We start from the raw sequence: 27,629 nt of genomic DNA, 5'->3' as shown, positions 1-27,629 counted from the left end.
TAAATATAATTAAATCCATATTTATATATATATACTGTCATTATATATATATATATATATATATATAATGACAGTATACAAATAATTTAAAATAAATTATATAGTATCTGTAATGAATAAAATATTAGACCTTATTCTACAAACGTACCTCTCGTATATATGTACAAATAAACAATCCTGTCCTAATCTTATGTTATCAGAGTAACCCTCGTTAAGTAATTGACCTTTAACATAATTCTTATGTATTTCTCGTCCAGACCTCTGTTTTAACGAGGGTAGTCTCGTGTGGTAAGCGACCGCTCTGACAGTTTGAAATGTTCTCCGCGAGGCTATATGTAACAGTTCTAACTTTAAACATATTTAGTTTAAGTTTAGTCAATTGTAAGTTATATTAGTGTTGCGTTATCTTTGTGAGGTAAAAGATTTCCATGTATTAAAGTGTGACTGTTATTACAGCGTTTAGGATATTTAGGATCAATGGCAAGCAGACGATATTGGCTTTTGAAAACGAAAATATAAATATACAATGTGAATCGGAATTTCCTATGACTTACTGCGGATTCGTTCACCCCACTGGAAAGAGATTTTCGTATGTGTATTTCATTACGTTTATTAGAACTAAAGTTGATAGGAAAATTTCGATCTTATTTAAATAATCTTCGAAATTCTTACATATTATATAATTTATATGTAAATATTTATAACGTTCCATTAACTTGTTTTTGTAAAGGTTTAAATATTTTATATCTGTTCGTTTAAAAATAAGACAGTTGTAAACCCGGTCTATTTCTTATTTACCTTATTCACTTTGTTTCATAAAGTAATGAGCATTTTGTTTTCAAGATTTTAATGTTACTTTTTTATATGTGTAATTAATACAACGAATGGTTTTAATTAAAAAGATTTACAGATCTATCAGTGAATGATGGCAAATGTGTTCAGAAGATCAGAGCTACGAAAAGCGACGACGGGGAATGGGGTTGTCATATTGGAAGGAAGTCTATAAGATTGGAAACTATAAAGAAAATACAAGTACGGATTGTGAATCAAGTGGCCGCGGTCGAACCTAACGTAACGGCTAAGCTAAATAAACCTATAACACTAACTTGTGCAACAACTAAGGGCTTAGTCCCTTTGAGCTACTGTCGCTTTGAACCACCAAATGGAAGATCGTTTAATATAGATTCATCAGTAACTAGTGAGCGGTAAGACAAACTTTGTATAATTTTTTTGTGTATTTAACACCTACGTTAGACAATCAGTAACAAAGTATTTTGGACCGTTAACAAAAGTAAGCAATATTTTAACTATTGTATTGTTGTTGTGTCGTTAGATGCGTTACCATGTTGCCATAAATTTTATGAGAGGATATTATTCTTCATGAGAATTCGTGACACTTAGGTGATAACGTAACATTGTTGGGATTTTAAGTATATTTTGTTGTAGACATTAAAAATCTTACATCAAGGAGATATTAATTACCGTTTATATTTGTATAGCTTATCGTCCACATATAAGAGCCTATTAAATTCTGATAGCAATAACTTTTCCAGTCCAATTATGGATAAATACTATTACCCATCAAACAGCAGTTTGGATAGAGGGGATTGTGTCGTGACAATCAATAAAGTGAAATACGAGGACATTGGTTTGTGGACTTGCGGCGCGAGTTTGGACGACGGCAAAGAATATGTTGATGTCATTAAGCTTGAGGTTGAAGGTTTGTATTTAAGCAAAATACATTTATTTAGATTCTAGAACATAGTTCTTTATGTTATATTCATATTATATCACTTGTAAAGGCCCCGTGTGTGCTAATTTACTTTTGAAGACGAAACGATTAGGTTCCGATTTAATGAGATCTAAGGTTCCGATTTGTTTCATTGATATATGTATGTTCAAATTTTGCCAGCGTTTAGGCTAAAATAGACTAGCAACAGGCACGTTTTTTATTTCATTTTTTTGAATATATCATATTGAAATATAAAAGATCTCCCAATACTTCGTATTTATTCGCTGTTTCACGATATTTATAGGTATGCACACGATGTCGACGGCTTCTGCGACGGGCGTGACATTGGGAGGCATTCTGATAGCAGTAGCTCTTGGGACGTTGGGTTATATAGCTTGGAAGAAACGCAGTTTTATAACAGGCACACCGAACGAGCAGCAAGAGATAGAAATACATGAAATGGCTGCAACAGGAAGAGAATCCTCCGCTAGTCCTAGACCAGGGAGGATGGTCCCCAGTGTTGTGATACAGTCCCCATCAGAACCAGGAACATCACCCTTAATGCAAAGAACCGAGAGCTCTAATTAGGATTTATATTTCTTAAAGATAATTAGTATAACAATAGTTGTATTACATTAATTAAATTGGAAGTTAATCACTATAAATGAAGTAAAACATTCTTACAAATATTTATTATTTAAATTGTATGTATTAATTTGTAGTGCTATCTATACACGTCTGTTCAGCCGTTGTTATAGTTTTCTATACTTCAATATCTTTCTCCCTTACTTATAACGTTCTGTTCTGACAAATTTGCGTTTTAATTTCCCTTCTGTTTATTCTAAATGAATTGTAGAAAATAATATTTTGTTTATTATTTTAATTAAAAAAAGATGTTGCTTATTTCGTGTTTTCATAAATGTATTTTAAACACTGATACCTGATACATTAAGTAACTAGTTTTAGTCAAGTTAAGAGTGTATTTGGGGTATTTATTATTTAAGTGAAATTAATGCTGTATGTTATAGCGTTTAGTTGTTTCGTCAATTAATTTTAAGTCATCACAGATGACTGACTAGACAAGTCCTTCCCGAATTTCCGTCATCTTCACATCTAAGGATAAAAGCTTCGAATAGCAGTCAGGTTTTTAGGCGAACGACATTTGAACTTTACTTATTACCTACAAAGCGCTCTTCAACATGACTTTGATAGACTATTTCTTTTATAATGAGATCTAAGACTCGCGAGTATTCATTTAAATGAATTTATAATTTTTCGCATCACCACGCCCATTTTATTATTTTAAAAATCTACGTAATGCTGAATTTTCGTTTACTTTACAGCAACCGTGATCAGAATCATAAATATAACAGAAACGTCGGGAGTACGTAGATTTTAAAATAATAAGATACGCGTAGCACAATCCTAAAAATATTAGTTTCAGGATTCGGGAATTAAATTAAAGATTTTATTTTTTATGTTTTTATGTATTTTTCTCTTTATTTATAATCTAATAGCTCGGATGGTTCAACATAACGGCCAGCCTCTCCATATTGATAGCGTATATTGAATGACAGGCGATAACATTCTTGTTCGTTAGTAAGGTCTCATAGAAGTCCTCAATGGTCAGCTTGTCGTCGTTCACATCCGCATTCGGGACGCTGGAATGAGAACATGGTCTAAAAACATCAGATCAATATAGTTTGAAAAAGCTTTTTATTGGTTATTAGCAAGAAATTAAAATATCTCGGATATACAAGGAGATAAAGGACATTTGTTCATTTTATTGAAATTTATTTTGTAAGGAATAAGATCTGTATGGTGTTATTGTGAATATTTTACCTGCAAGCGATTTCATAAGCCGCATGTTGTTCAACTTCATCGATGGTGGGAGGGCATCGTGGACCCAACGCATCGAGACTGTCATCCAAATTAACCCTCCCGTCTGTTTGTGGATCGTACAAGTTATTTGTATTTCTTAGCCACATATTTGGCATATCACCTCCGATGTCATAGATGAAATTCTTATATCTCCGCTTATAACCCTTCCGTTGTGTGACCACAGCGCTGATTATGTTCTTAAGGAAGTTCTGTACAGCCGCGACAATGAGATCCGCTGCCTCATCGTCAGCACCTTCCAAACCCAGTTCCCAAGCAGCAAGCATGAACCGCCCAACCACCAAAGCATGATCGGGTAAAAATATCTCCTGAAAAATTCATATATTATAAGAAAATGTTTACAAATCATTGTATTTCACACTATTTAATTTGTTTACAGTCTATGTATGGCAATAATAGCTTGAAAAACATTATTAAAAATAACCTTGTAAGTAAAAACGTTAAGTGGCATTAAATATGAGCTATGATATTTTGGTAAATCATTTTATACAAGGAACTTTATTTATCTTATTGTTTCCACAAGTTACCGTCTCACCTGGGTTGCATATTTGACACCATCACTGCCAGCCCCCGGAGGTGAACTGGGTGGTAAATATTCCAATAAGTCGGCAGATTCGAAGGTCGACTTCTCAGATGTTCGGGAATTCCGTTTATGCCGCCTGGTGTTTCTGTTGTGTGAGACAGCTCTTTCCTGAGCGATTGAAATCGATGTTTCAGCCAAACCTTCGACTTTATTCAAAAGAGCGAGAAGAAATTCATTGTGAAAGTGTACTTGGTCTGGACTGAGCAAGACCCGAGCTTCTGCATCGAATTCTTCTTTAGTGAGTTTCATGCGAAACCACTGCTTCATATGATTGAAATATTTTGTGTTCTTATCACCTAACACCTCATTTAGCTTTCGTCGGGCGATATTTAACGACTCTGAGGACATTTTAAGTTGAATCTATTAGATGATTTTAAAGCAAATATTTATTTCAATCACGAGTTGTTTTAAATAAAATCACATTTATTTCACTCTGTATAACTCATCTATAAAACAACTTAAGAATGTTGAACAAAATCTTTTAAGAAGAAAGTAAGTTTAAATTTATTCAAATATTTTAAAGTAAGACTTGTTCATATCTGTAATATTTTTGTTTGTATATTTTATTGCCTTTGACTATTTGATATTTCACTATCTAACGTCAAAGTCAATTTTAGGTTTTCCTACGACTAACAAATTACAAAATATGACACAATGACAAAACACCCTCCCGGTGACGCTGTCAAAGACATTAGGGCTAACAGTTAAGATCAAGTCGACACTACCTGTAAATAAATATTGTTAAAAAGGTTGCTTGATTATATCCATAAAAAAACTTTAAACTTCTTTTTTCTCAAAATTATCACTTAGTAACTCATTCAGCAGAAATAAGATGATTTTGTTTGTTAATATACTGCTAAATTGTAATTTTCTCTCATTCGTATTTTTTTTTTCTGTTATCATCAAATCATTGTCTGTGCCTCTAAAATAGCTGTTCTTTTAATTTCACCAACTATTCTTTTTTAAATTATCGGTTAAGAAATAATCAAAACGACTCTTATAGGATGCATGTCCGAAGTCATGTTTTAAAATACGATAATATGTGATTCTATGTGTTATTTTCACTTTTGAGATATAACCTTTTTTTTGTTTCGGGCAGAATTTCCTCCAATTCTTTTTTTTTTGTTGTTTTAATCGCTTTTTTATACGGCTACTCTTTGCACGGCCAGAACATTTTCAGGTATAAACAGAGCTTCTGTAGTACACAAAGTGATATTAAATATTGTGTTTGGTTCCATACCCATTTTATCTAATGCAGATTCTATAATTACACTACTAAAGTTTAATACTCTTTGCAATGTATTTAAATTTCCGCATAGAAGTAAGAATATAATTTGCAGTAACGTACCTTTAAAGTATAATGTTGACGGAATTCTATGAAGTATGTTCGGAATCTGTATACCTTTTTCATTTCAGTCTGCATACATATTTCATTACCTTTTTATTTTAAATTTCGTCAGGTTAGCGAAACTTCTACCATAAATACCCAATATAATTAGGTCATATTATAGGTACTTCATATATATTTTTTGGTTAGGATACGTACAAGGATTAAGAAAAAAAAGAGTAAGTTCATATTTTTTTCTTTTAAATAAAACGTTTAAATATGTTTCAAAACAATTTTTTTTATTTTTCAAATAACAAAAGTGTGTTACGTGTTATAATATGGTATCATTATAAACATTTGTTATAATATCCAAAAGGTTTCTGGCGCTATTGGTAACTGCTGTTTGGAAAAGGACTTTTCTTTTGTCAAACACATTGAAAATTATTCCTATATTGACACCCCAGTTGGCAAATAAAACAAGTAAATTCCTAAACATAGAGTTGGAAATTATCAATTCTTAAGATCTATATAAGATTAAAATATTTCTGAACAAATATACAATTAAGTTATAGAGTACACGTACAGTGATTTGGGCGAATACCGAATATTCCATAACGCTGTGTGGCGAAACTAAAAAATTTGATGCCGCGATTCAACTTTGATGGAAGGTAAAAATATCTGGTTTTCGAATTTGTGCTAACGCCTGTTACGTACTCGAAACATGTTTAAAATTCAATGGACATTACCGCATCAATCACCGTTGTATATATAAAATATATAACGAGTGTCGCTGCGGGCTCGATGTAAAAAATACCTATAACACAAAGAAGTAGAAGATTCCGGATATACAATTAATGTGATGGTATTTCAATTCTAGCATCACAGCAAACGTGTAGTTTTAGGTGTAGGTTATAAGTTTTAGTTAAGTAATTTTAATTATACTCGTAATATACATAAGTTACGTACTTTTCTTCCAACCTCTGGCTGACCGTGAACCTCAGCTTAACAATCCCTTCAAAACAAGTTGCCTTAATACTAGTTGCTATGAATCTAATCGTAAATATGAATAAAAAAAGGGTTAAAAAAGCGGCTACGGGATGTGGAGATGAGTTCTATGGTAAAAGTGTTTTTTTTCAGCGAACGAAAGATATTATCGAAACTGCTCGAAATTTGATAGCTTGTATAGTGACAGGTATTTAAAAGTAAGCATAATTTACGAACAACCACATTTGTTGCCAACGAATGCTCAAAATCTTGTTTTTATCCAACACAAGTCAATTTACTTTTCTAAAGTATTGTAATTTGACACTGAAAACACATAATTATAGAAAATAATTTGTAATTTCTTTATAATATTGTATTTGATGTCGACTAATTGTAACCCCTATATGGCCGAATACCGAATACCAAAAACGAGAGCGAATACTGGCCGAATATTCGTGACATTTCTATTAAATTCTTCATTTATAATCAATAATTTTTTAATTCAAAATAACAACAATATATTTAACATTAAAACACAAGAAAATAATGTACACAAATATAATATGACAATTTTCATAATTTACAAATAAAAATAAAAATCGAATATCTTGAAACTTATTAACATAACTTATAAACTATTTATTTGTTAATGAGCTGGACCTGAAGATTCTTCATGTATTATTTATAAAATATGTTATTTAACATGGAAGCCAATATCACATTATTATTCAGATTTCCTCGGCATTAATTTTATTCGTACGCCGTTTTCCGAACGTAATACCAACTCCGCGCAGAGTATGGGCTCGGCTGAATTGGCTGGCAGTATTCGGAATTTTTGAACGATACTCGCCAATGTTGCTTTCAATTCCAACATGGCGAATTTTTGACCTAAAGACGTAGATTATTATTAGATATTGTACATAGTACCTACTATGTTTTAGGCGGAGCGTTTGTTGTAATTCCAAAAGAGTAACTTTATTCGCCTGCTGATGTATTTGACATTTACAATGCTTAAAGAATAGGCATCGAAACTAACACATTAAATAAAAAAAAAACATAGTAAGGAGTTTTTACATTTACATTTTTTTTTAGGATTGAATAAAATAGTTTTATTGCCATTTAACATGCATTATCTATAAATTATAATACTATGTATATCTAAGACTTTAGCGAGTTTTATTCATTTAAACCACTACGCGTGCTTTATTTTAGTTTCATTTAAATGACTATGTATACTAACCTATACAATTTCTCGGTCCAGCACTAAACGCTATCCAACTGAATGCATTCTTAGCGTTCATAGTCTCGAATCTCTCTGGACGAAATTCCATCGGATCTTCGTACAGATCGGGATGTCTTTGCAGCTCAAGAATGTTTATTATCACGGATGTATTCTTTGGTATACTAAGTTCTCCAACTTCTGCAAAAGATTATTCCAACATCTATTTTAATCATTGGCAGTAGTCTTCCTCGCCCATAGACCTCCACAACAGGTCTTATGTTGTGGATGCGTTACCAATCTTGGTTATTGAGGAAGAGAGAGGGGTGGGAATAAGGAGATGGCAGGAAAGGGTGGGAACAGGGAAAAGGCATGTTCATATATAACAAAATGCTTTTTGGAGCTCCGAATTTGAATATGCACATCCTTATGGAATATGTATGATATTTTATTATAAAAATATATGCGTTGAAATTTATTGTGTCAATGCAGATTCCGTATTTGAATTTATTTAACTGACAGAAAGTAGTAAAGAAGTTCACTGATTAGGAGTTTGTTTAGTGAGAGTAACAATATATGTTTTTTTATTCATACAGTGCAGTGCTAATGCCGGCCACATACGTTTCAGTATATTTGTGCAAGTCCAGACTGGCGTAAGTAAAGTGTAACATGTATTTGAAGAAAACTGAGCAATTTTCTGACGTGCATAAGTTGTTGAAAAAGATCCAAATATCGATTACTGACTCGCGGAAATGTATTTTCCCAAGTTTACATGAACGTGTGTGGTATCAGTTTGCATTTCGCGCGAGTTTCAGTAATGTTTTAGCCACCTACATGTGAATGTCATATTCGCGCCAAAACAAACGAGACTATAGAGAGGCTTCGAGTTCGCGCTATAACAGAAGAATTTACAAATATATATAGAAAAGAACCATGTCTTTCGTAAATAAACAGTGAAGAACACCAGCACAGGGACAAAAAAATTGCATAAATCGGTGTCTCTTCCGAATTTTAATTTTTTTTTTGTCGCTAAAATGAAGTCAACTATTGTCATTGCGTCATCCATAGCATAAGTAGTGCGCTGCATGTACACTTGAACACGTATCACTGAAATGACATTTTCGCAAGCATTGCTTGAGCCGTTTGTGGTCGCCCCCGTGACCACAAGCGGCTACACCTCAGAGTACAAATACGTGTATGTAGTCTGGACTTACTCAAATATACTGTAACGTGTGTGGCTGGCATAAGGTTTACAAAATGAGTTTGTTATTCCATTTCTATTTATGATTTTTCGCGTATAATAACAGAAATTTTAAGGATAAAATTGGATCCTATTGACGGGCTGTATATCTCAACAGGCAACTTATTTTAAAGCAGGCTCGTTTTTATATTAAATTAATTCAAAACGCTTTTTCCTGTTCCAATAACAATACATACTGAGATTTGTAAAAGTAAGAAGATCTTTTGTAGAATTTTCAAGACAGACGCAGGCTATTTGAAACCTGCAAACGCAACATATGTATTTAGAAAGAGAAGTAAATACGTAGCTTGTGATCTCTTCAGACGATCATTCCATTTTAATTATTTGCTATCATTCTGTATCGCAATATTTAAACGAACTAGCGAAATGGGTGTTTCATGTCTGTTTACGAGTAACAACTGTACTTAAAAAAAATTCATGTACAAAGAAAATAATTATTTTATTATTGTGAACATAAAACCATTACATGTGAGGATAAAAACAACATTTACGATATGTGATAATTTTCGTATAGTTAGAATGACGGTGTAAAAATCTAATGACTTTAAAAATACAGATGTATTAAGATATTTTTCACACACATAGGGTTTGTGTATGTGTGAGTTTATGACGTAAAACGGATACATACAAACAAACATATAAAACAAAACTGTTATCCTATACTAATTTATTATGTATATTGAATAATAATATACTTATAACGTTTTGCTCAGATGTGTATCTCGTCTGGCCGTGATTACGGTTGCTGCAAAGTAACCGAAACGTCGGTAGTATGTAGTTTCTAAAAGTAATATCTAGAAAACGCGTAGTAATACGAAAATATTAGTTTCATTTAGTGATGAGGATTTCTGAGTATATTACCACCTGGCTGAGACTAGTCTAGTCTAGTCTAGCTTAATCGTCTGTATACAAGGTTTTTTTTATAAGATTATGTGATATTTATTATGTTTCTCTAATTTTTTTAATTCCAATGTCAAACATCAAATAACTACAATTTAGCACAGTAATAACTACGTAATGAGTCTGTTATTAAATATTTTGTAAAAATATATATATGTATCTGTAAAAGGATTGTATCGTTTAAGTAATTTAAGGTTATTTGTTGTGTAATAATCATAATCACGGCCAATGACAAGTGAATGAATGAACTGAACGGATTGTTTGTTTCAAATTTAAAAAGTAATATCATTAACTTATTTATTTTTTTATCGAAATTCGTCGTTTATTTTTAATAGGCTTGACATATAGCAATTTAATCTGACAAGGTTAAAAACTGGTTACCCTTGAAACCTACATGTCAAAATTTATTAACTGTGTAGTTATGTTATTATAATATAATGTCCTAAATAGCTTTGTTCCGTTTCATAATAGTGTTTATTATCAATTTAAAAAAAAAATTACTCTAAAATAATATAAAGAAGAATAGTGTAAAATATATCTACTCATTGGAATTTAATAAATATATTTAATATCTTGTTAAACGAACCGTGCCCTTAGCACGAGCCGTCGAGTCTAATTCCTAAGCCACAAACAAAGTAACTGTAAGTGTAAAAGTAAGTAAGTAAAACTATTACATATACTTATACTTCACACATTATGAACGAGCGAAACTTTATATTTTACAACAATATTCGAGTTAAAGCATGTCAAGGTCGTTTGTTAAAAGGATTTTTAAGTAAACGTTTCATAAAGTGTATATATTAGTTCCGATATATGATTTCATACTATGTGTGGGTTAAAAGCAACAAGTGAGGTGCCCATATTCATGAATATTTTAGTTGCATCCTTACAATACTAGCTACGCCACTACGCGACTACTACGCAACTTCGTCTTTAAGAACTTGGGAGAGAAATTAATCATATTCGCTTAAATAAAATCGAATACCGACAGACGTTTGACGGGGATGCCTGATCTGGTTATAATCAATGAGATCTGCCAGGGTTGAACATTATTGTATTGGTGACATGAGGTTATAAATTCAAATTTATTAGTATTTTTTAAGGCAAAATCTAAATAGGCAATGGGAAAATGTTTAAAATAGAGGTAGACTAGAAGTATAACTAATGAGTATGAAAAATTTGATATGACCGATTATAAGACGAAATATACATATAAGATATAAAACTTCATAAAAATCGTTCAAGCTATTTCAGAGGGGAACAGCTACTAGCTTAATAGCTACTAGCAGTATATTTATTAATTAAAGTACTGAATAGCCAAAAAATGATTATTATTATAACATGGCAACATTCTTACGTGAGTCTTCTGTAATCATTCTCTCAATTAGAGGTACGGAGGGGAAAATTCGTAGACTCTCTCTTATCACACAGTCCAAATATTTCATTTGTTGGACTTCACTGTAAAAATATATAGTTTTGTTTGATATTTGATCTTTATAATTTATAACTATTAGCGTAAGTAAGGTATTATACCCTTAGAGAAGACTTACGAATAAGTAGGATCTCGAGTCAAATCATCGCCCAGTATAGTTTTCTGTTCTTCCAGAATTTTCTCTTGGACATTTGGATATAAGGACATACAGTAAAGTGAAAACGCGAGACCTGATGCAGTTGTGTCGTGACCCTATTACAGCAACACATACATATAGATTTTTTTAAAGTATATACATAACATTGAACTAGAAATTACTTGTTATCTATAAGATTTTGCATTAATTGTTCAAATGCTTAAATTATAAATTAAGTAAATTGAATCTCAACGCATAATAATAATGGTTTTATATGTTGTTAAACATCTTGTAATATCGTCAAAGATGTAAAAATGTTATGAATGTACACGGCAGAGAGCTTTACTAATTAGGATTCGGCCTATCTTGACATTGACGTAACTGTCAAATATTTGACATTTCATCCTACCTCAAACATGAATGTGTCAACCTCTTCTCGTACGTGCTCATCGTTTATCGGTTTTCCGTCCACTTCAGCCAACAAAAGGAGATCCAAAAAGGCGTGTTTATTTTTGATACCTGAAATTTAAAAATTATTTAGATAACTGTATAATAATTTAATATTAACTTATTTACTATACTCCATGTTGTGAACTTCACCCATATCATTATTTTTTTCCAATCTGGTAATTTTAGACAGTTTCAATTCTTGACGGCGTGCTTTTATAACTTTGTTTGTTTCAGAGTGCACGTACTTTACGGCTTCGTCTTGTTGCTTTTTAGCTGACAGCATGTTAAAAATGATGTCTTCACCCAACAACGGGTTTCGCATTCTTGAAGATGTAATCTTAGCTAAACTAAAATGAAATGTTTATATTGTATATGTATTAAAAGAATATTCATTGTAAATATGATCTTTAGTACGAATAATATACTCACGTTTCTATAGATTTAACATATTTGGATTCACGGTTCGTTTGTGCGTTTACTGCTACTCCCATGATTGACTCTGAGATATAAGACATAAATGTATTTTTTATTAGACTCAAATTATTGTGACTTAAGAATACAAACGCAGAAAAAAATTTAATTATCTAGCTTCGTTAACCTGATCGTTGACTTAAAATAAAAAAAAACTACTTAAAAAGAAAGTAACCTTAGCGTGGCGTGACATCAAACCGAACACCAGATGTTTTAATGCTCATCATTAAAAAATCTCCGATACGAAATATAAAAATTTATTAACGACAAACCTAAGAATCCGTGTTTAGTGTAACACAGATCTTAAAGTGTTAAACAAACTTCAAAACAACAATTATACCGGTAACATTGTCGAGCGCTGTCAATGCCATAATCGGTAACACATTGAAGGCTCGCCCGTCGGCGTGGTCTCTCAACTTTTTTATCAATATCTTCTCATTCTTTAAAAACACCGGCAGAAAGTTCTGGAGTATGTTAAAATGGAAGGCCGGCGTCAAAAATTTTCTTGTATTTCTCCATCTTTGTCCTAAAAGAGTCACACACATCCCTTGTTTGAAGTGGTTTATAAAACTTACAAAAAGTATTCTCTTTCATAACAATAATATTATAGTTCTTTTATATCATTTTTCAATAAAATCCCCTCATTTTTTACCATAATTTACTTTAGATAGTTTTTATTTAATGTCGTCTATATAAAATATAATTTTTTTATTGGGCTATGGCTTTATTCACACAGCAGTTGTGATATATTCTGCCAATGTCAAGGATTATCTTGTCATTAATCATCATTATGACATATATCAATGTTATTTACCTGTCGATGTCAGTAGTCCATTCCCTAACCAGGACAGGAGGTATGAATAAGACTTTCCTTTAACTATCAACTCTGAATGAGATAATAGCGGCTGAAATATAAATATAAACAAAAATAAAATAGTCTTAAAATATATTGAATACAATCCAATGAAAAACTGACAAAGATATCAGTAACATTAATGATTGCACTAATTAAACAAGTACGATAACCTTTTAAACTTAGTATTCCCCATTGTAATATATTTTAAAGCAATTCAAAGTGTCTATTTAAGGATAATTAAAAACATGTATTATTTCTCATAAGTATAATTTTAATTCAATTATTTATGCATGTATATTTTTATGACCTAATTTATTTTAAACCAACAGATTAGAATTGAATGTGAATTCAGTTGGCGGCAACTACAATCGGTTACTTGATTCATATCCATTTTTTGTTGAACCACAAGCGTAACACATCAAAGCGTTATGAAGATCTTGAGCTAATGTTCAATAAAATTATTTTTATGTTCTTTGAAAATTGACTTTAATGAAAAGGGATCGGTCTAAATTATACTCTGTCGTCAACTAAAGAAGCTTGTTATTTGAATATCAAGAGATAATCCTAGGATTCAACGCTTTGAAATTTTAAAACGTACATAAAATTCCAATCACGTATCATCAGAGGACTGTATAAGTATTCAATTGTTTGGACACCGTTTAACTTATTTTGCACAGGTAACACTAGCCAGTTATAAAATATAATAAATTATTTTAAACCTACCTCCACATATTTTGGATGTGACAACACTATGTATGGTTCGTGTAGGAGGAAAACCCTGTACGCGTTTCCATATTCTAACATTAATCGTCTGAGTTGAGGGAGGAAATCTGGAATTATTATTTTTTCTAATAAACAATTGTATTTTATTTTGTTTGTAAGTTCAACTCTAAGGAAAATTGATTATCTTCTGACGCGGAAAGGTTATCTGTAATGAATTCTTTTTCTAGTTTTAATAATGAATGCGAAGGGATTTGGTTAACGCCTGGTCTCTTTAGGTAAAACAATATTTACACGTAATAGATATAAAGGTTCAGTGGAGAATTACGTATATTGTATATGTTCTAAATTCAATTTAAAATAACGAAGAATGAGTCAATGAGGTTTTGTATTCATAGCTAGTTAGATTTAAAATGTAACTATGTTTTTTCGCATAACTATGCGATTTTATTGTTGGATTTTATGATTTTATCGACGAAAATGAAAAATACAATAACAATATCGCTGAATGTGTCTCTCGTCTCGTCTATCCGTGATCATGGCTGCTGTAAAATAATCGACTGTCGGGAAGATATTAAAAAGCAAATAGCGTACGTAGTTATGCGACAAACGTACCTAGTTTCATTTTAAACACCTTAGAATTTTTTACTACGACTACCGTGATATAAAAATACCTACCTAATAAATAAACCAAACAAAACAAAAAAATTACCGATGAATTATCGTAAATTAAGATTTTTTTATACACCTCACTAAATTACATAAAACAACGACCTTGATCAAATTAATAAATCACGTCATTAATTTCTTGTATTCTACTTAATTCTATTCTACGTATTATATTCAATTATCTTATGTTAGTTTTTATACATACAATCAAACAAATATGAAGATTGAACAACCTTTTTGTAATAGATATGTTATGGTAACTAACTATAAAAAAAGTATTTATTTAAAATAGATTTCCAGGAATCGTCTGCCGTGAGTCCAAATTCCACAATTCACTTATACGATACGTATATGAAGATCAAGTTTTTTCTTGTTATTATAAATTATTGATAAGCTAAATATCTACATTTACATTTGAATGCTCTTAAAACTAAGATAAGAGGTGATTAAGTAATTATAAGTTAATAAAATAATAATCAACAAATATATATATATATATATATATATATATATATATATATGTGTGTGTGTGTGAAAATGTATATAATATTCTTGTCGCGTTATAGTCCATGGGCCAGCGGCTGTTTTTCATAATGATTACTAACAATCTGAATATTCGTGAGTAGCTTCATTTTAAGGAGACGCCCAACTTTTTCCTCTACGAAAATTCTTGATGGTGAAGGCTAATATAGTATGGAAGCGTCAAAAGTGTCAAATGGGTCAATGTATTATTACTTCTATGGTATTTTTTAAAATTATTGATAAAAATATGATAACCTTGCTTACTATGCAACTGTCAAACTGATTATAGTCAACTAAGCTACTCGCAGATATTGATAAGAAAATTTAAAATGATAAATATTTCTTTTAAATTCGCAACGAGACTAAATTTATATTTCGAGCGTCAACAGTAGTAGTTTAATTTTATCCTAGCATAGTTACATGTATAAAAAATAATCTGTTATTTTTACTTAATATTGACCTTTCATATGTCAATGGGTGACTTACTCGTGTTTCGTTGTCATTATTATCAGCTGTTCAATAAAACTCAAAATTAATACACGTATATATGTATAATTAATATAAAATAATCATTTACTGAACTAGCTGAAAGTATTAAAAATTTAAACTAAACTAGTAAACTAATGATATCTCTAATTAAATAAAAAAAATTACAACACTACATTCGTATTTTGTTTACATGTTAGTACTTTAATGTTTAAGTCTATATGTATTTACACTTAAACATTCTATAATATTTACAAAAGAAAACTTGTTTTTTATATTATTATATATAAATAAGGTATGGAACTTGGACTCACGACAGACGTTTGCTGTAATTCTATTTAAGATATGTATTTAAAATTCAATTTAAATGCACTCACCGCTAGACTTGGATATGAATAAATACCCATTTCCAATAATAGGGTAAGGCGTTGGTCCGGGCACGTTATATTTTTTAGAATCACGTAACAATATTGTCCACGATATCAAACCCGTCACTACAAGTGCTAATAAACTGAATATTATTATCATTTTTTCTATATAACAAACAATATTATTTTAATTTATTTATATGTCACACACCACCGCCCCCGTCAACGATCGTCGTGCGTTACTACTTGTCTGTTTGCGATTTGAGTTTTAACTGTTGACAAACTCGTGTGACAACTTGTAGTAGGGAGGCGAGGACATTACATTTTCAGTTAATCGAGCGCTGTCAGTTATTGGATTAAGTATAAAGATTATTTTCTAAAAAAAGAATTAATCTAAATGTTTCTATTTTAATTCTCTACTCACAAATGTAAAAACAAATTGGTTAAAAGTATTCGGGCTCCTCAAACATTATATCATACGGGCATTATATATCTGATAGCTATTAGATTACTTCATGAGGACTGAGCGTAACGAGACTAGTTTTTGATACATAGATATTCGTACATAATATTACGCTATTACGCTAACAAATAATGTTTTCATTCGTTTAGAGCTTCTCTTGAAGGAGGATTAACAGAACTTGTGATAATTATTATTCTTATAGCTTCGGAAATCCGTACTTTTGCAATAAAATTCAAAATTTTATCACGAAAACTTCCATATCAACTGGTGTTGGATTTTTCTTTTCATATCAAACAATTACTAAGTTTATAAAAATTCTCTTTTTGGACGACTTTTGTTTTCTACATATATTATTTTCTATACTTTTATTTAATTCTGTTAATTGAGGCCATAAATAAAATCGTGATAAATCAGAATCAATATTTATTTCTTAAGTATATCTTAAATATATTTAAAAATTAACATTTAAATATAACTGTTGTAATAATTACTATGTGGATTAAAATTCTTATAACAGACAAAGTCGCTATCTTGAAAAAGAATGTGAAGGTGGTCAAAAGAAAAAATAATACTATTAAGTTAATATAAATTCGAAAACTAAGTAAATATAGCAAAAAATTAAGTAAATTATATTTACGAGCGTTCTGACTTAGGAAGTAAAGTGGTGGGAATTAGTTAGTATAAGTCTTGTGGTAAAATAAACGGTTCAGTTGTAGGTTATAAGACAAACCACATCTTACCCTCAGTCTAGTTCCAGGTTACTTGAGGCGGCACGGTATATCTGTTTACATTAACGATGTAGATGCAAGTTTCATTCTCGATCACGGTTGCTGTTAACTGTATAGCAACCGAAACTAGAAGAAAAATAGATTAAAAAACCTCGTAGTATATCCGAGAAACCTCGTTTCATTTTAAACCTCCTCAGTTTTCATAATTACCCTTACCTTCCATGCTTACTCTTTATTATGCATAACCTCTCTGTCTCTCACATTACCTCTAACACGCTACATATTTTCTTGGGGTGACTTCTAATTTTCCATCCCCCCATCATAATTTCTAGTACCATCGTCCACCATCGTCCACCATCGTCCACCATCGTCCACCATCGTCCGCCATCGTCTGTTGCATAGGAATAGGAAGCTACTCACTGGTCGTTGCTAACGCGCGCTGGCCTGAAACAGGTATAGTTAGCACTTGCGTTCGACCACCCTTTCTCTGTCTCTTTTTATCCCAAGGAGCGTTGAACGTGTAACACAACAGTGCTTTGACACCCTCTCCATGGTAGCGTTAAACGTTGAACGCAACCTTGGAAGACGCATAAGAAGTTTCAATTAACATACTATAGCCTAAGAGCCATGAACCTCAGACCTTCGTTATTTTATAAAAGTTTAAAGTTTGTTAGCGCATGCTCCGAACAAAGGTCAGAACGATGGCCCAATATGAAGATTGGATTGCCCTGGCTTTGGCAGGTAAACGGTAATAAAGATGTGTAAATATACAGATCTACTTTCATAAAAAAATAAAGAGCGATTTTTGTGAAATCGCTTCAGCATATTATTAAAAATCTCATTATTGATTGCCAGACACCCTTAATGTTCATTAAGTTCCTTATTATGTAATACTTACGTTATAGTATGAAAGTTTTTATTCATGATACTTGAGTAGCGGATGTTTCCCCAGGAGCCAGACATTTTAGATAGTTCCAACCCCTTGCCGGACAAGCGTGTGTCATTATATGATATTTTCAAAGATTAATTTAATATTCAATATTAATAATACTAATTTAATAACTAAGTAAACTTTTTTTTTTGTGTATGACTTAACTAATACATATATTTGAGGGGTACCGTGTTAGTAGCATAGTTTTGATTCAAAAAGGATTTAAAATTATTTTGTATAAATCCATATAACATAAAATTTTCGAAGCTTCTCTTCAATATATCTAGGATGCAGTCGTCATATTGTATTGGACTAGCTTGTTGACATGTTATTTTCATGAAGAAATAATTAAAATTGGTTCACAGTGAAAACAGGAGGTATTTAGTTAAAGTAAGAAAAATCTATGATCAGTTAAAAAAAATTGTTTGCTTTATTTTTTAATAAATACACTTTCTCTCAGAATGTAATGTTTACGAAGCACGATTTTACCAAGTCCTGTCACTCATAACCCTTACATCACGTCAAGCACCTCCACGTGATTAAATAATGTTCCAAATAATATAAAGGCTCAAAACAAGCTAAGTTCCAGAAAACAGGTTACAATAACTTAGAATGTAAAATTTTGTAACTTATGATAACAAATATTTAGTTATAACAAAAAATATACTAAAACAAGATATACAAAGTTCGGCGACTACGAATTATAGAGGCTAAGGTCATATTGGTCACTTCCGGTAACTTTAATATTATGTATTTATGAATTAGCTTTTGTCCGTGACTCTTCACTGCACGCTTTATGGTTCCACTCGTGTAGTTTTGTGGTCGGAATCGGGATCTGAATTTGTTTCGTGATCGGGATAAAAGGTAGCGTACACCCTTCTCCACGGTTCCATCTAACTCTGAACCAAAATTCACCAAAATCGGTTCAGAGATTTCGACGTGAAAACGTAACACACAGACAGACAGGCTGTGTTTCGCATTTATAATATTAGTACATATACAACTGGTTTGATACAAACACCATAGTCATATGTAAATAAACTATTTTATAAAATAAGTGATAACGCCAAAGATAATATTTAAATCCATTTAATTCTTAACATAATGAATATATAAATATTTTTGTGATCACGGAACATTTTATACGACTGTATTTTTTATAGACGTAATAAACATTTTTTAAACAAGTGTTTAACGAATTGCCGGTCTTAATAACTGAACGATATGGAATGAATTAATATATAAATCGGAATGGTTCTGGTTTTATGTGTGTTCATATGTACGTATAATATTATTCGCTGGAAAATATTTACCGTAGAATGTTAGCTACGTCGAAGTAAGTAAAATAGAGGGCCTCTAAACCAGGAACCACGGACGTAGAGCCCCCCGTCATGGGCCCCGTATCAAATTTAATTGGGGGCCCTACAGCAAAATTTTGTTAAGGCCCTCCTTTGTACCGTCGGTTAAATTTAAGGATGTATAATGACATTATATTGTTAAAATTAGCATGTTTACGACATATGGTTAACAAATCGATTTAATGGTTTGACTGCGAAAGATCCAAACAGATAATTTAAATTTATTTTGGAAAGGTTTTGGATTTCAGTGCTCCTTAAGCAAGGGGCCTTTCAGGTATACGGCTAAAGCCCTCTCACGAAAAATCGCATTTCGTTTTTCAATCAAGATGTGGTTTTTCGTAAGAAATTTTAAAACAATATGATTGATAATAAATAGTCTCAACATAGAATAAATATTTATATAAAAAAGTTTTATATAAAAATGAAAAGAATGTGTGTTGATTAAAAATGTGTGTGGAGTAAAAAACGAGTATGGAAATCAACAGTTTATTATTCCATAGAATATTATAATTTTATCGACTCATCACATTTCATGTATTAGACTATTAAATGAAATGAATTGATGTTATTAACTTGTTACAGACAATGATTAATAAGTATAGGTTATTGTGTAACTGTAACAAGAATAATTATCAATTAATAGAAGCAAAACGACATCGTAAGGTCATCAATAAAATTAACAGAATTCTAAACAATTGCATAATATATTGTTTTCCTTATTTACACGAATTCTTCACATCCAAAACAACAAAGATATTATCGGAAATGATATTACGATAAAAGCATTAATATTAGTCTATTGAAATATATATAAGTTGTCAGCGTGACATGGTCGCAAACGTGGTTAAGTTTTCTTTTAATATATTTGTAACATTTGTTTATTGATTGACTTGTTACAGCAAGTAACTTCGTTAGTTTGAACTCCGGGATGAGACGCGGAGTTACATTCATAAAGTGAATAACTGACAGCAACATCATGTTTGACACGTGACTTTATACACAATGCAAATATTTAGTACCATTTTGTTTTATCATACAACACACGACGCGTTTGCCGTTTCTTATTCAATATCTACCTTAATGTATTAACGTGAAAAGATTTATCAATAAAAAACTATTAACGTTCCGTAACTAGTGACATGATGCCATATCGGTTTAAGCATACTGTTACGGCTTAATCCTACGTTTAAGTAGTCATTAATATACGGCACGGAATTACCGAAAATTTTCATCAAATACGTGTAGTAGTGTTTGCGTGAAAGAGGGACAGCCACTGATACACTCTCAGAAACTTTAAAATTTTTGAATATTAGTAGTAGTAATTTATTATCCTTACATTTTCGAATATAAAGTACACTATTCATGTTTACTTTATTTTAGCAATCTTTACAGCTAAGCTTATTATTCTATCGATACAGAAGAAATGATTTGCAATTGTTTAATAAATCACAAGTATTAAATAACTTATAATAAAAACTAAAATAAATGTATAGCCATTACCCATACTGCTAAATCTGAAGTTAATTCAGCTATCGGAGTTTTTAGTGAGGGGCTCAGTCTCAAGCTATAATAATTGGGAGTGTGCAAATGTTTAGTAAAATTCATTTTGACCTTTTACCCTTTAAGCATACAATGATTTTACAATTAAATTTCTAGATATTGTCTTGAACAGCTCAAGTGAATGAATTAAGTAGACTAATTTACACTAACATCTAAAAACTTCCTTTACCTTTAAAACTAAGATTATTCTCGTACAATCTCTTCTTCTTTCGTTGTTCGACTTCTTAAATTCTACTAAAGTACTTCTTGATAAATAAGATCGGCTTCAGGCTTTATGCATCCCTTATCTCATCGGCTTTCGTAAACACGTCCATATTTATGTATTTCATCGAGAGTTAAAGAGGTTCCCCATTCACTAGCGCCGGTATATGCATGATCTTATGCACAAGGTATTCATATCTTCTTTTCTCCGGTCCCAGCTGGAACGTTTTAAATTTTCCGTCTACAGAATCCTTGCTTAACTGTCTTGTGTTGCATAAAATCTTCTTGATGTTCCTTGCTTTAATACAAAATTCTTTCATATATCCTTATCTATCCAAGTTGCGCAACATTGAAACTCCCTTCTGATTACTAATAACTTGTTTTCTTCATTAAAAAAAATTTCTGGCAGAGACCTTTATCGAGAGACAAGTTATTCTCATGCGTCATAGCTTTTTATTGTATTATAATTTTTAGTACACAAATAAATAAATATAAATACTTATGTCAAAAGAGCAAGGTAAATAATAGCAATAAATAAAACTAAAAATATTTAATTAAAATTTAACAGTTACGTATTGTTTACAAAAACAAAATGTGGCGTGCAAAATTGTAGAACGTATTTTTTATAGGTTGTAGGATCAAATTGATCAAATTTATTTCGGACATCAATTAATATAGATAAATAATAGATTATAACTTACCAAGAAAACCATCTAAGTACATAAAACGAAATTAAGAAATAAATTGAGATGTAAATGGGTTAAAGTTAAATAAAAACATAATAGTCTAAACCTTCGTGCGTATGTTGACACAGATGTTTTAAATATTTGTTATCTATATAAGTAACAGTTAATTCATATAGAATTTTATTTATTGCAACATCAACACTAACAGACAACGAATTTAATAAAGACATACAGAATGAACAAAGTATTATTTGGATGTATTATCGCTGTTTTTATAAAATACGTAAGTTGAATTCAAATTTTAAGAATTTTTTTATAATTTATTAATCTTATTAATTAATGTTCTTAAAAAGGCTGTGTCTATGAAAATTATTTCAATAATAAAATATTAAAATAACATTAAATTAAAATGTTTTTTTTATATTCTTGTTTCAGAGCACATCCTATCCTGCCGATGGTAAGTAAGGCTTAGAAGTTTACTAATAACAGAAATAAAACATATAATTATAGGAGAAATAAAAAATATATACATGTAAATATTGAATACAGCAGAAGTTTTTGTTTAAGACTTCAGGAATGATTTTAATTATAGCGTTTTAATTGCGTTTTATTAACTAATTTAACTTATTTATATTTAAAATTTAGATCCGATATCAAAAATGTTGTCTGACATGAGCGACTTCGCAAATAAGACGGAGAGTACAATGCATTCAGTGACTACAAAAAGTGAGTATTATTTTTTGATTACAGTTTTTCTATTGTGACAATCAACTCGAGGTACCTATTAGGGTTATTTTTTTTTAAGTTTTTAATGAACGCTCTGAAAGTATAGATTATGTAGATGCCAGGATAAAAATCGTGCAACTGTCACATTGCAATTGATGGATTTTTGATTTTTTTTTTATTACTTTTATTTTTAATACTCTTAATCACAATGACAGATATTAAAATCTAACGATGTGCAAATTGTTTAAAATCCATCATAATTTTTACGCTGGTTACTAATAACCATGTTTTTTTTTTGTTTTTGGCGCAATTAAACATAATAATAGAATAATCATCACCGATCTCATTATCATAAACATCATACCATTTTAAAACGACTTCTTTTCATCACTATAAAAAAATAAAGGCTTTTAGAGTGACTTATATAAGAATTATATTGTCTTCTCCCCTTGTCACATCTGTATTTGGACCCATAATAAAAAAAAAATAAACAATTTTAGACACCACCAAAACTTTCACTACCAAGACATCAAATCTTCTCCTGGAGGCTGCAAAAACATTAGACAGTAAGTATAAATAAAATGTTAATATATAAAATTTTATTCGTTTAAATCAATTACGAACACTAATTTTATGATAAAAAATCAGCAATACAACAATAAAATACATTTTTTTTTCAGTAACTAATATCAAATCGGATGTAGAGTTCCTGTCGCTTTTGTTTGAAAGCGTATTTAGTAAGTACCTTTTAGTAATACTGTTTAGTGTTTATTGGTTAAGGAGCTCAATATCTTTAAACCTATATGGAGCAGCCTTGATTTGTTGATCAACAGTGGCATTGCCAGGAAGGTTGAACTTGAATCGAGGGTGAAAATGGTAATTTATTAAGAACTATAAGTGTTCATTTTGCGAGTGATAAAGGCTCTATATGAACATAGATACATCCGGATCCAATTCTGTCACATCCTCTGGTCTCTGGTGTATGTCCTTTGAACGCTATCCCTGATCTGGGGAGTTCGCTGATGATTACCAGAATCTGTTTTCGCGACAAAACAAATCTCCCGCTGTTTTGTTTTCACTTACACTTCATTCAGGGTACGCATAACAGTATGGTGAAGCGGACTTCCGTTAAGGTTCATTTTCAAGAGATGTCTATTTATAAAGGAATAATATGATTTTATTACGACTGAGTTTATTACAAAAACTGAGTTTAAGCCAGCTGCAATATATAAGTAAAACAATATATATATTTTTAATTTTATTTTATTATTATAATATTTTCTAATCCTACAAATCTTGGGAAAAAACGTAACAGATGAGCTCCCGTACAGATTCATTGAAAATTCGTGGTTTATGTTTTATTTACAGATATTATAAGAGATACTAAATCCGAAGAGGGTTTATTCATATCTGACTTGACGGTGATAGTTCCGTCGATTATAGAAAAATGTGTACAACAGTTGCGTAAGTAATTTACACCTATTTGTGATGTCGGTTAATTTTCGTCTATTTCTTTATTGTGTTTTTTTATATTTTTTTTTATTAAATCTTTATTTTTTTTCAGAATTTGCATTCTTTAAAGTTTTTTTCGGTAGTCTCGGTAAGTTTAAATTAATGTTTTCGTTATTTATACAGAATAATTATTATGATTTACACAAAAATAAGCAACTGTATTTTTTTAATAACATTTTAGAAATAATATTATTGTATTACTCTCCACAGTTCCGAGTTCTTTTACAAATTTCGTTAAATTAATAAATGTCGCAGGTAAATACATATTTTTAAATAGATTCATAAAGTATTTTATTATTTAATTTTAATATATATATATTTTATATTAATCTAGATGACTGATTGTTTTTTGTCTATCTTTAATATCTTCTACATTTTGTCATCATAATCAAAATGTGCAAAATAATACCATTTTTTTAATGGCCTAAGTTATTCCAGCCTATATTTAATACGGTGTGTTCAATTTTATATAAATAAATAAAAAAAGGTTTTAATGTCCATCTATTCATAACTTATATCCCATTTATATTTATAGTAAATACAACTGCGGGTGCCGCTGATGTTGGTTTAAAATTGGCGACTGCCTTAGAAAGTAAGGTTAAAAAAAAATATCTGTTTATAGTGGATAAATAGTAGCTTAATGTGTAAAATTTTATTTCACATTTTCAGCGGGAAAACTAAACGCTGTATCAAAGGGTATCGACACCGCTGAGAGTTAGTATACAATAAATTTTCAATAAAACATTATAAATATTTTCACAGCATTGATAAAATGAAATTTTGCTAGAAATCGCTGACTCGATAGCTTCAAGTGTGCCGTCTAACGGTGCCGCAGATGCGGTGAAAAATATAGGTAAATAATATATTTTTTGTCATAACTAATTCGGTGCAACAAGTGTATTAAATATTTTTTTTTTAGTCAACGGTTCACTCGACAAAGCCAAGGAAGCCGTAGACACTGCGAAGACGTTAGAGAGTGAGTAGCTAAGGATAAATTAAAAAAATTATTAAAGGAAGTCGTGTTTTGTTAAGTTTCTGGACATTAAATAATATATAATTATATTTAGTCTATCTTTCGTAAATAAAAATAAAAAAGATTTAAACTAGAATATAGGTTACCACGTGATATTATTTGTATTAAAAAAAAAGTATGTATAAAAAAATATATAAGTAACTACACATATTATTATTTCAGCTGAAGGTTCAAATGTCCTAAGCGGTATATTGCATTCATTTAAACTAGGTAAGAAATGAAATAATCATGGATAACTTCAGTCTCTTAAATGTAAACACTTTACTAATATATTAATTATCATTTTTCAATAAATAAGAAACATTGAAACTTGTTTATGATTCCGTGTCACAGAGTAAATAATCACCTCTATAACCATAATGATAACACTAGCTATCATATGTTTGTATTCATTAACTTTATCGCTGTTAAGTAATGCATTCATTAATTTGTAATAAATCAGATGAAATAGAGATAAGTCCAGAACGTCCATTACCAAGCGTTTATAAAGATTTTTGCAAAATTACATAGAATAAACATAACACAATAAAAAAAATGGTAATGCATGATAATTTTGATATAATGTGTCTGTTTATTAATCACGACAGACCGAAACTACCCACATAGCACATTTTTGTTCCGAAAACAATGATGTTTTTACTTAAATGATGTTAAATTATGGTAAAATTGCTCACCACTTTTGTCACTGCAATAATTAAATTTATCTCGAAAAAAAACTTAATGACAATTTCATAGTCTATAAAACCGAAACATACTTATAGCTTTGAAATCACCTCAAATGTTATTACATTTGAAGTGATAATTTCACTCAATTTGGCTAAAGACTTTTCCTTCTTCTTTACTAAGTACTGAGAACTAAATTGCAATTAGTTCAAATCTTTTAAGGAACCATGTTTTTTCTTTACTTTTTTTCATCGCAAATACAAGACAATATAAATAGACTCCTTAAAATATTCATTTCCTACCGTAAACAGCCTACATAAATGACAGAAGTTAAAAGGGGACATTTTTAGATATTTTATTTTTCAGGTAAATGAGGTGTGCGTCATCATAGTATGTACAGCCATGAACATTTTAAGAATTAAACATTTTAAGTATTTTAAAATTACTAAAATATGTTTCGTCATAAATTATTATTTTATTATTTACTTATCCTTGGTTAGTTATTCGAGGACGTATGATTGTAAGAAGAGCATTTTATTAATAAAGTGTTAAATAAAAAAATAGGTTTTATTTCCTGTTTGGTTTCGTTAACCTGAATGATTAAAACGCCGATACGCTTAAATAGTGTTATTTTTTAATCTTCTAATATTTTTCTTTATAAAGTCTACAATATTTTTGCATTGTAGAGTAAAAGACAGTTTTCCATTTAAGAATCATCGTACGTCATTGTAAAACAATTTATTGCAAAAAAAAAGTATAGACAAAGAAATAACTAAACGCTGTTATTAATGTCAAAATGTCAAATATATTTGCATAATGCAATGCAGAATTAAACTGTGTTAATTAATAAACCAATTATTAACAGTGATCTTATTTTATGTTTTGATTCATTATATGTGGTTTTAGATTTTTATTTTCATATCTTAATAGTATTTTTTGTTCTATGTAATATTTAAGTTTTATCAACGTATTATTTATTAAAAAAAATTATCCTTAATTATTAAATTCAGATACAATTTCGACCAATTTAACATTATACACATGTATATAAGGTCAGTTGAATAATTTACAAGTAAAAATTTATATGGCCCAATAATTTATTGCGTTCATTTTCTTATATATATACAGATACACTAGACAGACTTCCGTAATCGTGAACAAAGCTCTTGAAAATATGAAGTTGAAAATTCTATTGTCTCCCTTCGCGTACTCAAAATAATTATTTTTTAAAAATATTATTAGACCTGACTGGTCAAATAGCGCAGTTTATCTGATAACTTGTTAATTGGATATATTTTTGATGAATCACAATCTTGTTTTAAGAAGTCGTCCTTCGTGCGTAGAATTGATTACTGATCTCAATTACTGACTAAAGATACATATATTCTCGTGCTTACTGTTGTTATATTGGACATTATATGCTTCATATTTTAAATGAATTTTAACAATTTGAAACTGTATTTATTGATTTACGTCTTTAGTGATTACATTAATATTTTAAGAAAAAAATAGGGTGAAATACAACTAATATTTTAAGATTTACTACGCGTTTTTTTATTAACAATTTAAATACATACTCTTTACTTTTCGGTTACAGTAACCGTGACCATATTAAATCCGAAAATATTAGTTCCATTTCAATGAATACACGCTAGTCTTAAATCTCAATATGGGGTGAATTTAAAGTAATTTATTTTTCCTGCTTCCCTGGCCACTGATTGTCATTTAACAATCGCCATACCTGAACGTGTCA

The 27,629-nt window shown here is 30.3% G+C and overlaps 4 protein-coding genes across 7 annotated transcripts; 2 read left to right on the top strand and 2 right to left on the bottom strand.

Annotated features, from left to right (window-relative positions):
• The first annotated feature begins 229 nt into the window (after window positions 1-229).
• On the top strand, window positions 230-2,635 carry LOC133319239 (uncharacterized). Of its 2 annotated transcripts, none has more exons than XM_061522919.1 (5): window positions 230-381; window positions 457-589; window positions 903-1,205; window positions 1,590-1,720; window positions 2,037-2,635. In XM_061522919.1, the coding sequence occupies exons 1-5, from the start codon at window positions 315-317 to the stop codon at window positions 2,318-2,320; spliced, it is 918 nt and encodes a 305-aa protein (XP_061378903.1). In that variant the 5' UTR covers window positions 230-314; the 3' UTR covers window positions 2,321-2,635. The 2 variants fall into 2 exon arrangements, with proteins under 2 accessions (XP_061378903.1, XP_061378902.1); XM_061522918.1 differs by having other exon boundaries at window positions 231-381; window positions 1,554-1,720.
• Window positions 2,636-3,198: 563 nt separating this feature from the next.
• On the bottom strand, window positions 3,199-4,840 carry LOC116766511 (transcriptional adapter 1-like). The gene is made up of 3 exons (XM_032656389.2): window positions 4,167-4,840; window positions 3,575-3,939; window positions 3,199-3,393 (listed from the first exon to the last, which is right to left on the bottom strand). The coding sequence occupies exons 1-3, from the start codon at window positions 4,560-4,562 to the stop codon at window positions 3,243-3,245; spliced, it is 912 nt and encodes a 303-aa protein (XP_032512280.2). The 5' UTR covers window positions 4,563-4,840; the 3' UTR covers window positions 3,199-3,242.
• A 979-nt stretch (window positions 4,841-5,819) lies between these two features.
• Window positions 5,820-16,285, bottom strand: LOC116766181 (probable cytochrome P450 4d14). The gene is made up of 11 exons (XM_032655916.2): window positions 16,025-16,285; window positions 13,974-14,080; window positions 13,209-13,299; window positions 12,735-12,920; window positions 12,353-12,422; window positions 12,074-12,270; window positions 11,883-11,992; window positions 11,456-11,589; window positions 11,263-11,363; window positions 7,766-7,945; window positions 5,820-7,413 (listed from the first exon to the last, which is right to left on the bottom strand). Exons 1-11 carry the CDS (start codon window positions 16,173-16,175, stop codon window positions 7,250-7,252), a joined length of 1,491 nt encoding a protein of 496 aa, XP_032511807.2. The 5' UTR covers window positions 16,176-16,285; the 3' UTR covers window positions 5,820-7,249.
• On the top strand, window positions 15,242-26,424 carry LOC116766182 (uncharacterized). Of its 3 annotated transcripts, none has more exons than XM_032655920.2 (14): window positions 15,242-15,257; window positions 22,378-22,399; window positions 22,588-22,668; window positions 23,169-23,234; window positions 23,349-23,405; window positions 24,037-24,132; window positions 24,233-24,268; window positions 24,391-24,435; window positions 24,716-24,772; window positions 24,850-24,894; window positions 24,968-25,033; window positions 25,100-25,156; window positions 25,376-25,423; window positions 26,243-26,424. In XM_032655920.2, exons 3-14 carry the CDS (start codon window positions 22,602-22,604, stop codon window positions 26,248-26,250), a joined length of 648 nt encoding a protein of 215 aa, XP_032511811.1. In that variant the 5' UTR covers window positions 15,242-15,257; window positions 22,378-22,399; window positions 22,588-22,601; the 3' UTR covers window positions 26,251-26,424. The 3 variants fall into 3 exon arrangements, with proteins under 3 accessions (XP_032511811.1, XP_032511810.1, XP_032511809.1); XM_032655918.2 differs by lacking the exon at window positions 15,242-15,257 and adding an exon at window positions 22,087-22,225; XM_032655919.2 differs by lacking the exons at window positions 15,242-15,257; window positions 24,391-24,435 and adding an exon at window positions 22,086-22,225.
• Window positions 26,425-27,629: the final 1,205 nt, after the last annotated feature.

This window comes from Danaus plexippus, chromosome 15 (genome assembly GCF_018135715.1).
Source record: "Danaus plexippus chromosome 15, MEX_DaPlex, whole genome shotgun sequence".
NCBI classification, from domain to species: domain Eukaryota; kingdom Metazoa; phylum Arthropoda; class Insecta; order Lepidoptera; family Nymphalidae; genus Danaus; species Danaus plexippus.
Note: the sequence above shows the minus strand (reverse complement) of the source record. Positions and strands in the feature narration are given on the sequence as shown.